General features: G+C 30.0%; 1 protein-coding gene across 3 annotated transcripts in view; it reads left to right on the top strand.

Annotated features, from left to right (window-relative positions):
- The window catches only part of LOC107453573 (neuroligin-4, X-linked-like), a 53,951-nt gene extending 37,973 nt beyond the window's left edge, over positions 1-15,978 (top strand). The window contains exons 6-11 of one of the 3 annotated variants that reach the window (XR_011636167.1): positions 2,177-2,292; positions 5,696-6,147; positions 8,048-8,375; positions 10,754-10,914; positions 14,201-14,276; positions 15,810-15,978. Coding sequence is in view for 1 of the 3 variants with exons in the window: in XM_071177679.1 (XP_071033780.1) it covers positions 2,177-2,292; positions 5,696-6,147; positions 8,048-8,344 (865 nt within the window). In the remaining 2 variants the exon portion in view is untranslated. Of the gene's footprint in view, positions 1-2,176; positions 2,293-5,695; positions 6,148-8,047; positions 8,376-10,753; positions 10,915-14,200; positions 14,291-15,809 lie in introns of those variants that run through there. The other 2 variants (XR_011636168.1, XM_071177679.1) reach the window with 2 other exon arrangements.
- Positions 15,979-16,359: the final 381 nt, after the last annotated feature.

Here is a 16,359-nt window from a genome sequence, read left to right as displayed (position 1 = left end):
TGTGAAAAATTTTTACAATTTTAATACACGTAAACGTGAACTGTAATATATTGTTTTGGATTTTATATATCTCAAGATCCTATCAACCTAAGCATTATTGTTAAGTATTCGCGCTATGAACCAAGGGATTCATGAAGGTTATGATTCCAGAATTACGTGGTCAACGGCATGAATGTGGTAATGGGGTACCCATCGAACTGAAACTGGATGGTTTTCAAGCTGCTGCTGAGGATAGAACTCCAGTTCACCGCAATGATAGTTCAGTGCCTTTATTATTGAGACATCCCATGCTCAATAGAATAAATCAGTTATTGTAGCAATACTGTTCAATGCAATAAGCATTTTTCTAGCTCCTGAATTACGTGATCAACAGCATGAATGTGGACCCATCAATCAATCCGAAGTTGGGTGGTTTTCAAGTCGCTACTGAGGTTAGAACTCCAGTTCCCCGCAATAAGAGTTCAGTGCCTTTATCACTGCGACATACCGATTCAATATAATAAATCAGTCATCATGACTTTACTGTTCAGAACAATAAGCATTTTTTAGCTCCTGGATTACGTGATCAACTGTATGAATGTGGTAATGTGATACCCATCGATCTGAAGCTGGATGGTTTTCAAGTCGCTACTGAGGTTAGAACTCCAGTTCCCCGCAATAAGAGTTCAGCGTCTTTATTTCTGAGACATCCGGGGTCTATAGAATAAATCAGTTATCGTAGCAGTGCAGTTCAATACAATAAGCATTTCTTTTCTTTGGAGGCTAAGATTAGACACATATGATAGAGCAATTAGTTTTGGTGGCTAAATGTACATATACGACCCAAATGACTAAAAATTCAAGAGCTTAGTGTATATAAAGCCCATTACGACTGGGTGTTTCTTAAAGACCACCCTTAATATACAAAGTATGAAAAGTTTTTTTTTTATCAAAAAGGCAAAATGATTTCCAGAACCAATCACAAATAATTAAATAAGTGATAAAAAACGCTACGAAACGTGAGAGATCACAGTTAAATAGAGCGGTCGTAGTGTATGCTAAAGCCTGGTTGAATTTGGAAAGCAACAAAAAGGAGCTGAAGGCTGAAAAAAAAATCTAGAAAATCATTTTTTTAAGAAGTCTATAAAACAGTTCATTTTAGCATTACGTTCTAAATAGCATTACGTTCTATTTCAGTTCAATTCTAAGTTCCTAATTGTAAACTTATTTTCCAAATTCTGCAATTACTTTAAAAGAAAATTGAATAAGTAAGTATCAAATACTTTGAAAGTAACTGACTTGATGGAATACAAATAAGAGAAATTTAAACTAAGATTTAAAATTATGGATTCAATCATAACTTGCAGTATGCGATTCATTCTCTCATTTGTTTTTTCGTAGATATTATGCAGTTAAAAATTAAATATTCATTTGAGCCTTTGTAATGCAGCTTCTAAGTAATGAAATATAACTTTATATTTAAATAATAAATTTTTGGGAAGTTATTTTTTTAAATTATGTAGTTTTTTAGAAAAAAGTTACTTAAAAAATATGTGGAAGAAAGTATAGTTTTAGTACTGTATTTTGTACTTTTTAATTCACCTGATTTTTTTTTTAAATTCTCACAATTATCGTTATTTAATCAATTGACAATTAATAAAGAGGTATTTAAAAAATATATATTTCGTAATATGCATAACTAATTGCCTTTTAGTGCTTGAGATTATTAGTAAAGAAGCTAATTTATTACTAATTAATGTGCAAATTAATCTTTTTTCTTGAAGTTACATTCATATTTTAATATGCCGTGTTATTTTAATCTTAATATCTTTTTTACTGTCATGTTTTCTTCAAATTTGACATATTTTTTCCTCCTCCCGAATTTCTCTTTTAATTCTAAAAATTATCTTTATTTTACCCATTGACTATTAATAAAGAGGTATTTAAAAAATATATATTTCTTAATATGCATAACTAATTTGTCTTTTAGTGCTTGAGATTATTAGTAAAGATACTAATCTATTAATAATTAATATGCAAATAAATATTTTCTCTTGAAGTTATATTCGTATTTTAACTTGCCGTGTTATTTTAATCTTAATATTTTCTTACTGTCATATTTTCTTCAAATTTGACATATTTTTTCCTCTGTCGTGTGTGTTATCTTACCTTTAATACCCTTTTTTTACTATTGCAGAGATCCAAACTTTAGTTCCAAAATAGGTGATATTAATATAGATATGAGTAGAGGACGATTTGAGAGAGTCATATGGCCTGAATTCACATCAAGTCACCAGAAGTTCCTAAGCATATGTAAGAAGCTATCATGAACTAATTAAAATACATAGTTATTTCCTTTTACGTCCGTATTCACCAACACGGATTACCTCCGGGTAATCTATGGGTAAGAGTAAAATCACGAGTTTAGTGCGAAACGTTATTCTCTAGCCGAAATTTCGCCAAACTCGCAGATTTCATCGACAGTTCTGACTCTCCGGGTAACCCTCCGTTTTTGCCGTGTTATCGGAGGGTAACCTATTGACGAGGAGCTTGTAAACAAAAAAGATGGAGGATTCTATCGCTGCGTTTGAGCTTGAACATCTTGAATTTCTTGAAACTGTTGAAAGAGGGGAAAGATATGTCCCAACTATCAGAAATAATGACCTAGAAGAGTTAGACGAAATAGACTTTTTTGAAAGATATCGTTTTTTAAAACCTCTCCACTTAAATTAGCGATACTCACGCTAATTTGTTTATGCACGATGCACGTGTTTATATTATATACAAAGTCACATGGTTTTACCTTGCCCAATCAAAGGCCTCGTTATATTTCATGCAAGTGTTAAGCTCGAGTTGTGAAATCCTCTGTTGAAAACGGTTGGAGAATAAAAAGCGAGGGTTCATCCGAGAGTAACTCTGAACCGTGGATATACCGATCCCCGAGTTGCTCTTGAATTTAACTCGGTGTGGTGAATACGGGTGTTATTCGCTTTATCGATTTCCTTTAATTTTTTCGAATTTTAATTGGAAAAAACTAGTTAGTTAAAGTTTCTAGTTATAGTAATGTGATGGGGCACTTGCTCTGAGAAAAAAAGCGATCAAAACTACAAGAATACGGCTGAATTTACTATGTTTCTGGCTCTATAGGAATACCAAAAAACTCTGTATTTTCAACAAAAGCTCTTTGATAATGAGTGCGGTAAAATTAACAATAAATTATGGTATTATTTGTGATAAAATTTAGTAAATGTGGTAAAATCTGGTTATTTTATCGCACTGTCTTTGAGTGATAGCATAAAAACTATTTATTCAGTTTGAAAATAAGATTTAAATCAATTAGAATAACAATTACTGGGCTCAAATTACTGTTGGAGCAGTCATGGTAAAAAAATTCAAATCAATTAGAGCGAAAATCGCTGGACTCAAAATAACGTCGGAACACTCATGGTAGAATATTGAACTTTAAATCATTTCGAACAATAAATGTAACTCTTAAAATTCTGTTTTGAGCACTGCTAAAAATTAGAAAAATCTGCCTTGTGTTGAAATTTAAGTAAGAATGCCTATTCTAAAGGAACTCTAATTTTTCGAATTCGTATTTGATTTTTAAAATAGTAATCCTTATTTGTTTTTTCGTTCGATATTCAATTATTTTAAGTTATTTTAAGATAATCAAATGGAGCCAAATATTTATTGCAGAGGCAATCGAAAACTAATTTTTTTAAAGAAAAATCTTACAATGCTTTAAAATTTAGCTTTACATTTGTGATTGATTATAAATCCAATTTATTTTAGCAGACATGTTATACATTTCAAATAACGAACATTTAGAATTGTTGAGTTTCTTCGAAATCTTCTGTTTCTACTCATTCACAAATTCTTCAAATTCCCATTTTCTTTCTTCATATAAAAATAAGACACAAAAGCCACTTTCGTAAACTAAGTGAATTTCTAAAAGATCCACGATTTGGAAAACTCCCGTCGTAACACTTCTTTTGTCACTTAAGCAGCACCCAAAAGTATTTATTTTCCCATTATTCTTTTAAATTTCAGCACTTTTTGTAAGGCTATTATTTCTCCATTTAGAATGTTTCACTAATATTTCATATTAAGGTAAGAAAAATAAATACCTAACTTTCTTTTTTCTTCTATATTTGCATTTTTTTCTCTAAGGTGATTTTCTTTTTCCTTTTATTGAAGAAATATTTGAGCTATTGTAAAATGCAATTACATATCATTTGCTTTTTTTCTAATCGTTTGCAGATAATGTATTCAACCTTTAATTTAAAAACAATCTGTTTTTTTCCTTGAACAATTATTTTTTTTAAATGATGTTGTGAAAGTGAAATAAGAAGAAATAAATTTAAAAATAGTCCGAAAATAGTTTTTTGTCACTTGAATATAAAAACCATTATTTTACTTGCACTGATATTATTTTATAACAGAACATTTAGAAGATTGTCAAAGATTATATGACTTTATTTCAGGTTTAGAAAATGCTCTGTAACTAAACAAATAAAATTTATTTTGGAAAATAAACAGTTGATAATAACACCAAAAGCTTTAAATTTAAACAAAAATCAAAATAAGCTTTTTTAAAGAGTTATGCTAGATCCTTTTCGCTAATTTTAATTCCTAATCCTTTCTCTATGATTTTTAAATTTTTCTTTGTTTTTAATTATAAAATGCTAAATATTATTCTTATTATTTTATTATGAATTTTTATAGTTTATCTAGATCTATTTCTGATTATTATCTAGATTTATTTTGAGGTTCTAAGTATTGGTTATTCCTTAGTAAGTGTCAGTTTACTGCAACTTGTGACTATGTTTTTCTATTTTCATACATACTACATTTTTAAATGGTTAGCTTGCTCTGTTGGTATGGAAACGAAGGGAGTTTGTAATGCATGCTTATAATTATTTTTCTGTCAATAATATTTATTACAAATGTTTTAAGGGTAGTATACATTATATCTGCTCTTATACATGGAATTCCATAATGACCACACTTAATACGTTATTTTTCAATCAATCCTTGTTAAAAAAATTAAGTAAGAAACTATACAAATTAGAAATTACAGATTAATATCAAAACGAGAAAAGAAACAAAAATGATTTTAAAATCAATCGAATCCAGGTGAGTAAACTTTAAAGGCGACATCATAAACCATTTGATTGTCGGATGAAACTTGAAAATCTTTCTAGCAATCGTCTTTCAATTCTTTAATCAAATAAATTTTTGAGTGATTCATTGTACTTTAATGGCGCTTTTGTTTTTCTCCTTTAAATATCAATCAAAAATACTTTATTGTACATTGCAAAACATTCCAGATCAAATTCCAGTACAAAGTGCTTTTTTACCGTAAAATCCTTTTTTACCGGACAAAAAACCGTAATTTACCAGAAATTTATACGGTAATAATGCATACCGTAAATTATACAGTAATAATTACCTTTGAAATCACTGAATGATCTTAAATGAAAATTACTGTAAAAATCACAGTATGACATTTTACCAATGGATTTTACGTGTTTCAAAAATGAATTTTACAGATGATGCACCCAAAGTGCCGGTATTTTGAGTCGTAATTCAATCCGGAACTTTTTACAGTACATGCTATTACTTTTAACAATGATTCTAATAATGTATGGCCAACACATGACCCCCTGTATTCTTTTCACAGCTTTGTATTTATTTTATATTCTTTCCATAGCATTGAGACCCAAAATAAAGGATCACTACAATGCGCACAAGCTCTCTTATTGGCTGAATTTAATACCAGCACTGGACACTCCAGATACCTACACAAAAGATCAACACCATATGCTTCACGAACATCATAATCGATCTTCTTATGATGGAAATGTTCGTGATCTCTATATAAATATCATCCAGCATTCGAGCATGCCAACTTTTGATGAAAAGCCGATATTTAATGAAACGGCGGTTGATAATAATAAGACAGATCAAAGCTATTATCCGACCATGAATTCCACCGATATTTCTGTCTTTGGACTGGATGGAGGAGTCTATTTATCAGCTCTAGGAATAACAATTGCTGTTGGATGCTCTTTATTAGTTCTCAATGCAGTACTGTTTGCAGGGATATACTATCAGAAGTATAAAATAAAAATGGCGAGGAAAATACAAAGAGCTATACAAGAGGTAAGCATATTTTTTAGCATTATAACCTATATTTTGTGTTCAGAGAGAGAATAGTTGACTAAAATGAGTTTGACTTTTAAAAAAAATTATGTAAATTATTTCAAATTATTATGCAAAGTTTGCGATAGTTGAATTTATTTAAAAATATATTCTAAATATATTCATAAATTTTTATTAGGTTATTTATTATTATTATTACAAGATTTAATATTGTATTCTATTTCTCAGTTTATGCAACTTTACAAAATTAGAGAGATTTTACATAGTGTTTGCTTTATGTTAAACTTTTTTCTTCCCAAAGCGATGCTACGATTTGTCGGAAAACTACCACTATGCAACTCTTGCGCTATGCAACTCTTTAACCGTTAGTATTGTTCGGAGAAACAATAACGCTTTCCTAAGTATCTTCATTATTATTAATATATGCTGACATTTTTCACTTTTGTATGCTGCCATGAGCTAGATGAGAGATAAATAATTCTAAGTGGTTAACGTAACTGGAGCTAATAAATAATATTTGAAGTTTTTTCCTTCAAAAAATAATTAATGGGCTGGTTTTTTAAGACTTTGGGAATTAGTTTGCTGTACTGCTCCACTAGTATACGAATGATGAATGAATGCATTATATTTAAAACAGAAATAAAAAAGAATTAAAGAATATAGTTATACTCTCTGAAAAATTGAATTAATGCTGAATCTTATTAGAAGAATTTCTGCCATAAATTTGCCTAGTTTAAAAAGGTATTAAATGTTACTTAAGGAAAGGTTTACTTAAGAATGGTTACATAATACTCCATATTATATTAATGGTTAAACTTAAACGTGTTTCGGTAAAGTTAATCGAAGTATTATGTAATCGATTTAACGAAGGATAATATTCCTGGATAATATGATACGACTTAGCATCATATTTAGATTGTACCCAATTTTCGAAAAGTTAAAGTTGAATACGATTTGAAATATCTAAAACTGTGCTTTATTTTTACAACAACCTTTCAAATTAAAACTATCCTTATATATAAAGAACTTTCTTTTCAAATCTAAGCAAACCTGTGTCCCTAATTTAGAGCTAAATTTTTAAAAGCCTAATTAAATTATACAACTTAATAAGTATTTTATTTACGAATAATTCATCAGGTCAGCTTGAAAAATAAGGTCAATGTCATCATTTTCCATCTCTTCCGATTAATGGTTAACAGCTTCACTTCTTACGATTTTTTAACAATCTTCAATTTGCTTTTTCTTTTCTTCTTTTCCTGAGGATTGCAATTAAATCAGTTTTACTTTATATTTTTCATGATTTCCAAAATAGGGCAAAAATTAGTGGTCACCAACTGCCACAAGGTGACAAAATATAACAAATGGCCACTAAAAAACGATTAGTCAGTATCCGATAGCCCCTTTTCTAGTCAAAGATACACCCAATGTGCCTTTTTTTCTAAAAAATAAATACAGAATTATGAATATCTTTTAATACTCTGAACATTGCTTAATTTCGCCCTTGTTTCTTAAACATTTTTTATTTTAGAAGAGATCCTTGTAATGTTTACCATATTTTGAGAAATGTCTTAAATGATAATTTATACATTATATATATCAACAGATTTTTTGAATTGCTTAAAATTTTAAACTTGCGAAAAGTGGACACTGTGCAAAATGCAACAACTGGCCACTAGCCGATACCCAAATTCTCTAATGTTGACCTATAATGTCCCATCCATCACCCTATCGTCTTTATATTTTCATGTTCTATAATAATTCTTTTTAATTATAATGATTTAAAATGCATATTTTTGAAATACTTTATTCCATTTTAGGAGTAACGTAAGGATTCCATTGAAGATCTTTTTAATAATAATAATTTAAAATGCATATTTTTAAATTACTTATTCCATTCTAGGAGGAGCGTAGGGATTCCATTGAAGATCGTCCATTTCAAAAGCCATACCTTTTAAGGGAATCCCCCACAACATTAATTTTACATCATGTTGAATCTCTCCAATCCATTAAAGAACAATCAATGTTCGATTTAGTTGAGATCACTGAAAGCAAGATTCAGATGAGCAATACATCGGAAACAGACTTGGCAAAGATAACTAAAACAGCGAAAATAAAAACTGTAACATTTGTGGATCCACCAACTATATTTTGTGATCTTCCTGGACAAAATAAGATGTCGACCATTTCGCCAGAATAGTCCATGGAGCAAATTACGGAATAAACTCAGGGTACAGATTTTCGTTCATTATTTTATTTATTTTAATTACTTTCTTTCTTTGTTTTAATTTTTGTAAATTTATATTATATAGATTTTTTGATATAGATAAAATTAAAAAAAAGAATAAAAATAAACTAAATTGCAACTATGTACTGATCAGTTATGAGATAGTACATATTAATTTTCAATAATGCACGAAGTTTTATTTAGTGGAAAATACTCGAAAGTGAAAAAATCAACTTCGAGTTTCGAGAATTAGTGTCGAAATTTAAATTAAAATCTGTGTTTAAAATTTATAAGAAAATAATTATTAAAATAATAAGGTGAAATTAAAAACCAAAAAATCAGTTTTATTGTCTGTTGAAATTTGTAAGTATTGTCTTTTACAATTCGTTAGATTTCAAACAAAGATTTTAAAACATTAAATTTTAAAAATTTAAAAAAAAGATTTAGAGTTTAAAAATAATAGTTTTAGATACATTTGTGCTTGAAATTTTTTTGAATACTAAAATACTATTTTGTTTCTCTAAAAAAAGTATTTTATAGTTAAGCTTCTGGAGACCAGCTGTTCCTTTTTTTTTTAAATGTGCAGAATTTCAACAAACTGAGGTTTAAATTCATACAACTGAAAATAAAGCCAATTTATAAGACACAACTTACATTATACAAGTAACAGAGATTTCATTCTTACATCTTACTTATTCGTATTGCTGATCGGCCTGTGTAGGGGGCAGGGAACTAGCCTTGCATCAGAAAGATACCTGGGTTCGAATCCCGGGCAAGGCATTCTCAATATTATGTGTCCTCAGTCAGGGGGCAACGTTGGTCCACCTAATATGGTGCTCCTGGAAAAGTGGCCAACAAATTTTAAATAAATATTTAGGCATGTTTAATATTTATTCGACAAAATGGAAATATCGTGAGGAAGTTTGTCATGATAAGGGATTCAGTAATTAATACTTGACGACGGCGCGTTTGGAGGATGCAAATAAAAACTTTATTTCAAAATTAAGTGTGGATTTCCGTATAATTTACTATAATTGTTAAAAAATGATATTTATAGAGTTTGCAGTCAGTAACCAGCAAGAACAAGAAGTGTTCCAGACGAACTTAAATATAAAAGAAAAAGAACTTAAAGATAAAATTATGGCCTCAAAATTATAACATTAAAGAACAGGTTTGACTGTAGCTTTTTTTGCAAAAATATATGGTCACTGACAGTTAGTTATTAAAATAGTATGCATATGCTCGGAAAAGTTTTTCGTCAGCACTGCCCTTGATGTTGTTTATGCCTCGAACAGAGACGAATCATGAAACAAAGTGAAATAATTTAGCACTGCCAGCTGTCTTAGGAGTGGGAGAGCTGCGCCTCTGTCGTTGCTCAGAGGGAGCTCAAGAGGAATATTTTTGGTCCTGACTGAGATCGAATCCGGAATCTTTATGTCCGTAGCCTGATACTGTAACAGTCATTGAAGATGGAATATAAGTACGAATTGAGTACACAGCTTTATATCATGGTTGTCGCGGTAGAAAGTTATTTAGAAACTAACTAATAGTAAAAGTAATTTATATAAACTAGATAAAACGTTAAGCCCAGAATTAGTTATGAAATATTTTTAGTTTTGCATAAATCCGAATTAAAAAAAATAATAAATGTGATAGTTTGCATTAAATTCTATTTTTTTTTATCAAAATTTTGTGTAAAATTATTTTTGTTAAGGCAACGGTAAAAAACTATTTATAAAATATATTTAATTGCACTGGGCTTTTTTCTAAAATAAAAAAGACTGTTGTATAGATTAATGACCAATTCCCCGTGCTGATAGCTAAAACTTTCCTTTGCAAGTGAATTATTTTTGTTCTTAAGGTTTTTTAATTTTTTTGCTAAGCTAACATAAATTTTTAATATACTGATTTTTTTTTTAATATTATATCTAGACATCATACATAAATGCAAGTAATATGTGCAATAAATAGATATGAATGTAAGTAAAGTGTGTATTAAGCAATGTAATAATCTATTCAACGTATATTAATCAAATTATAAATTTTTAAACATTACAAAAATCCATTTTATTGCAGAAAAAAAAACATGTATTTTTCTTATTAAAGGACTGACTAATAAGTATTGAATTGCTCACTAATAATCGAAATTATATTCAAGCATGATTGTTTTTAATATTCAAATGAATGTGCATCTTGAAAAAAAATGCACTTTTTTATTTTTATACACTTTATCAATTTCCAAATCTTGACATATTTGGCTTGAAGCTTTGACGGTTTTAATTTACTTTCAATTAAAATTAAAAATTAAATTTTAAATAAATTTCAGAACTAATAATGTTTTCATATATATATAAAAATGTATGTTTTTATTTTTATTTTAAGGACTGTGGCAAGAAAATGAGATAAAATAAAAAGAATCATGTATCGATCGACTAATGTTTATGCTACTATTGTAAATGATCTTTGGTTCAACCTGCTTAAGATTTTATATCGCTATGTCTAAACCATTATTCTGTAACAAAAGGAAACACTTTAGTTATGAGGTAAGCATAAAGAATCAAAAACGAGGTGATTATGAAACTTTAATATGACTTTTAGAAGCTTTAGAAAAAATCTACTTATCAAAACAACCTGAAATATGAACAAAGTATTCTTAAAAAAGATGGGATCGAAATAGCATGATAAAAATAATACTTCAAATAATAGAGTTGAAGAGAATTTAACTAGTCATAACGTAAATAATTTTAGCTACTTGTGGAATTTAAATCCAAAAAAATACTATGAAAAAGCAACAACGAAATCTCTATTTAACTATAATGCTAAAATAGTTAAAAATAATCAAAGATTAAAATATATTTTAGCAATTATGAGAATTTCAAGAAGTGCTCTAGAAAGAAGTGCATCGTTGAAAGCCTGAATCTGCCTAAGTTTGAATCTGTAAAAGAGCTAGCAGCTAAACTATATGAGAGCTAGATCGAAGTCAATCAGACTTTAGGAACGTGGTTTGATACCAGTTTACCTAAGTTGCAAAAGTATCACTAATAAAAACACTTTTCACCAGATCTCACAACTAGAAGTTAAATTATTAAGATCATATCTTTAAAGCCGAACAGTTGAATTGTGATAAATGACAACTTTACAATTTCCAAATTGCAACTTAAGCTCTTTTATTAAGCTACTAGCAGCCTGGAGCTTACAGCTTGGTCACCTATCAAAATTATCTTGTACAGCGTATAAACTTTAATGGTAACTATGTCAAATGCACATTATTTAATATTCTAATTCTTCAACCCCTCCTCCAATCCTAACACCTTAATTTATTTAGGTAGTTTAGCTTAAACAATAACAATAAGCTTTAAACAATATATAAATCAAATCTGTTCACTTTCTAGTAGTTGTTTGCGCGGAAGTACTTTGGTTTCAATTGTAACTATTTTCAAGAGATGTTGGCAAAATTTTCAGTTTTCCATGTGTTGAATTTTAGTTGTTATTTAAAAACTGTCCAGAGGCTTTTAAATCACACAAAATATTGTGAGCATGACCTCTGGATATTTCGGCATAGTAGACAGCAGAAGTATCAAAATTACTCCCTTCTCTGTCATGAGAAAAGATTTAAAAAAAACTCTTTTACAATACTTTATTACATATTATACTTCGTCCTCACACACCTCTCGAGCCATAACTTGATTATCGCATAATATACAGGGTGTCCCAAAATGCATGGTACATACTTTAGAGGGTGGCAGAATACAATTAGACTAGCACGTATCACTTTACAATCCAGGCTAGAAAGCAAGTCGTAAAGCGCTAGAGCACAACACATGCTGTCGTGTCATGAAGTAATGGGAAACAAGAACGGTAGAGATGGAATAAAAAGAAACCGATGAGATGAAATAAAACATTTTATTTTCCGAAATGAAATTGAATAACAATAAGCCCCTCTTCACAGGAACTGCTCAAAATTGTGGTTTTCTACATTAACGTAGGCTTTACCCTGTCGAAGTACGAACTGCCCAAAACACCAGGCAACACCCTTAGTGTCAGCAGCTACGGATATCCGGGAATCAAGCTCTTGGGCAGAATTTATGAGACCATTGTCTTGGATTATTCTCTTCATACGGCCCAAGAAGAATCAGTCCATAGCTCACAAATCGGATGAGTGGGCCGGACTATTGGTTGGATCAACAAGACTTGGATACATGATATCTATGGCGTTACATACAGAAGGAGATGAAATATACAAAATACAAAAACAAAAGCAAAACATCAAACACAAAAATTAATTCAAGAACTTAAATTGAACAAAAGTTCTCTGGCCTCCCAGTATCGGGAGTAGATGCAGTTCTTTGTGAGAACTGAACAGTTGAGAAGATGTCCAGCATTCATCGTCGCACCACTGCGGCAGAGGGGGCAGGCAGGGTTATCCACTATTTTAAGACGGAAAAGATGGTCGTATAAGCAATCGTGCTTGGTAGCAAGACGAAAGGCAGCTACAGCACTGCTTCTTGGGCAATCGGGGAGATTAAAGATGTCTTTCCCCACGATTTTTCTTTTGTTTGTTCTTTTAGCAATGATATATGTGTTGTCTTAATTGCATGATTAATCATTAATGAAGTGGACTTATAGCTAACCAAGTTGTTTGAGGCTTGATTAATAAAGCAACCTTTTTTGGCCAGTGCATCAGCTTTTTCGTTGCCAGGGATACCACAGTGGGATGGGATCCATCCATCCCAAGGCAATCGTTTTATGTTTTTCACCTATCTCTGTCATTAAAGATCTACATTTCACAATAGACAAAGAGCTAGGGGCTTGAGAGTAGTTGGAAATGGCCAGAATCGCAGCTCCTTCTGTATTTGTATTTTTGTTTTATTTTGATCTCTGTACGGCGTTAGGATAATGTCTGTATCGCCTGCTGCATTGGAAATAAAAAAAAATGGCGTTACATGATATCACCCCGGATATATGATATCTACAGCGTTACGTTAGTTCTCGGTACTATATTTGAGCTTCCCTTGCATTGCCGTCTGCAGCTCTGTACATGAAATGCATCTCAGCCTTCTCTTGATTTTAGTACGCATCAATGATCCCCAGAACGAATAAAGAGAGCTGCTGCGAACAGCTTTCTTACGTCGGTCGCTGGAAAGCACGATGCAATTTGTGTTCGGATCATGGATAGTATGGATTTTTTCGCTTGTCCAGTTGGGTCCTATCATCCCCTAATGTACCTGCCATGAGATTTGGACCACCTTGTGTACATGCTAATGCTCGAAAGGCCCACTCCGTCATTAATAATTAGTATGACAGTATGCGGTGCCATACCACAGTTTATGTTTAAAACTTTTACAACCATTTTAGAACGGATCAAAAATAAATCTAAAATAATTACTTCGGAACTAAGTTTTTATATATATATATATATATATTAATTTCTTATTTATTAAATTTATTTCGTTATTCATTTGCAACTACCACCATGAAATTCATTGTAAATTATTCATATTTAATGCAAAAAATTCTTGGAAATCACTTTCAGTAGTAAATTGAAAAAAACTATACTAGAAAACGTTGCTAATNACTGTGAAATTTCTATAATATATATATATATATGAGAGAGATTAAGTGAAGTGCCAACTATTCCTAACACCTTTAACATTTTTCTCTTCAACTAATTATTTATGCCATATCTTTTCCTCTTTCACGCATTTTCATTCTGACAAGAAGATCTTTTCTTATAACTTTTTGAATGTCAAAGTTTAATTGGAATCTCCCTGAAGCATACGCCAAAAATTATTTTTTCTTCAATAAAGTGTTAATATTTTTACCTTTTAGATTAAGAACGAAAAGAAGTTCTTCTGTCATAAATTTCAGAAAGATCAAGCACGTGATTGGAAGCAGTTTTCTCAAGGTGAATAAATTTCGTTTGAAAAATAACCTGGTTCGTAACAACCCGTTTCTATTTTGCTAAAAAAAAAACGTTACTTATTTAAATGCCCAAAATTTTTATTGATTACTCCTGTTAAAATAGATTTAAAAAAGATTTTAAAAATTGAAAAGAAGCTACAAAAATCTGTTATCACGCATACGTGATCTTGTAATTCTTCTTTCACAACCCACGGTATCAGTATCATACATAAAAGGGGCCTTTCAGACTCTAGCGGCCCAATATGATTGTGATTTTCATTAGATACGGTACTTTCTTATTATATCTCGTATTGTTACGCATGTATACACTTCATTACGTATACTCATACAGAGTATGCTGACCTAGGAAAGCATTTATTTCTCATTCCGCCGGTCCACTTAGGTTTAAAAATGCTCAAATGGCTGTAACCTTCGGTCATAAAAACTCTAAATATAATACGCTTTTTTTATTTTTAAATATTTTTATTTAAAATCTTGAAAATAGAAAGATACAATTTTACACTATTTTTGCAAGACTTTCTACGTTGAAATGTCAGATTTTCAGAAAAAATATGATTTTTTTTCCTCCCATTTTTTTAAAAGTGCATGATATTAGAATTCTAAAAATGCGTTACTTTTATTTATTTGATAGTAAGAAACTTAGTTGTGGCCATCTAAGGTGACCAAAAGCGACATTTTAATACACCAGCAGTAATTTCTGTTGTAATAAATAATTCAAAAATTTACAGATTCATCATAATATTATTTATAAATTCATGATATTATTTATAAATATAATTTATGAATCATCATAAAGTTGATTTTTTTACTGTTACTAAATCGGATCTTTACGATGAGTATTTGTAAGCAACCGTTTGTGAAAAACTGGATGAAAAGACCACAATATCGATAAGAAATTTTTTTCTCAAGAACTGCATTTCCCCATTTTGGATTCCCGGTAAGCATCCTTGCTGAGAGCCAATGGGAATTATTAAGATGAAATGTTGCGAACTATATTTAAAATGGTCTGAGCTAAAACTTTTTATTTTTACTTTTGCCTTAGCATTAACAATATAGCAGCTAAATAAATACAAAAAAGTCCAAAAAGCATTTTTTTTCTTTTCTAAGTAGTACATTTCAGTAAAATTTTAATGCTTTTTTAATTCATAACACAGTATAGGGACAAAATACGATATAGTGGGAAACAAACTGGAATTTAGACTAGAATTAGAATTAAGAAGCAGTGTTTGCCTAAAATTTTTTATGTAAGCCTAAAACTTTGATAATTCTTTTCCAATTTTTGAAAAATTTACAATGCTAAATGAAAAATTTATAAAACCGGGATTTTTTTTACTTCATTTTATAACCAAATCAAGCTAACTATACATATATTTTGCGAAAAACTATTCTTTTTAGGAAAAAATAAATGTTCACAAGTAGTTTTTCAAGCGAAGGCAGACACCTTAAGTCTTTATATATGGAAAAAATCCACACGATCAAAGGAATCTCAAACTAAAACTTCGCATTCCTTTTACAGATTCATCGAAGAGTTTCTAGACATGGTCTACAACATCCTGAAAAAGATATATATTTAGAATACCCATGGAACAAAACTCAAGTATTGGGGAAAGAAATTATGTGCAGTTCTTCATATTTTTTCCTACCAAGAATATCATACTTGTATTAAAAATATATATATTTCAGTATTTCGTATTTTTATCTGTTTTCATGTTTCACTGAAAGGTAATTGCGAACATTAATTACATTAAAATTTTTAAATTAATTATTTTTGAACTTTCTTACTCTTTTTTGGAGTTTTGCCTTTTAACATACGCTATACATATAAAGATTTGGCAAGCTTTCAGTGAGATGTAATTTTTATGATCAATTCATAACAATAATTGAAGATGTTAGTAAACGAATACGTTAAGTTAAAATTTTGTAGACATTTAAATTTTCAGTTCTGAATGCTGTATGATACCATTTACTTGCATAAATTATTAATAATCTAAATTAAGTTTGTTTTCAGTTTGAAAAGGTTATTTGTAAATAGTTTACTAATTCTTTTAATTATAAAGCTAATTTTC

This window comes from Parasteatoda tepidariorum, chromosome 2, assembly GCF_043381705.1.
Source record: "Parasteatoda tepidariorum isolate YZ-2023 chromosome 2, CAS_Ptep_4.0, whole genome shotgun sequence".
Classification (NCBI taxonomy): domain Eukaryota; kingdom Metazoa; phylum Arthropoda; class Arachnida; order Araneae; family Theridiidae; genus Parasteatoda; species Parasteatoda tepidariorum.
Note: the sequence above shows the minus strand (reverse complement) of the source record. Positions and strands in the feature narration are given on the sequence as shown.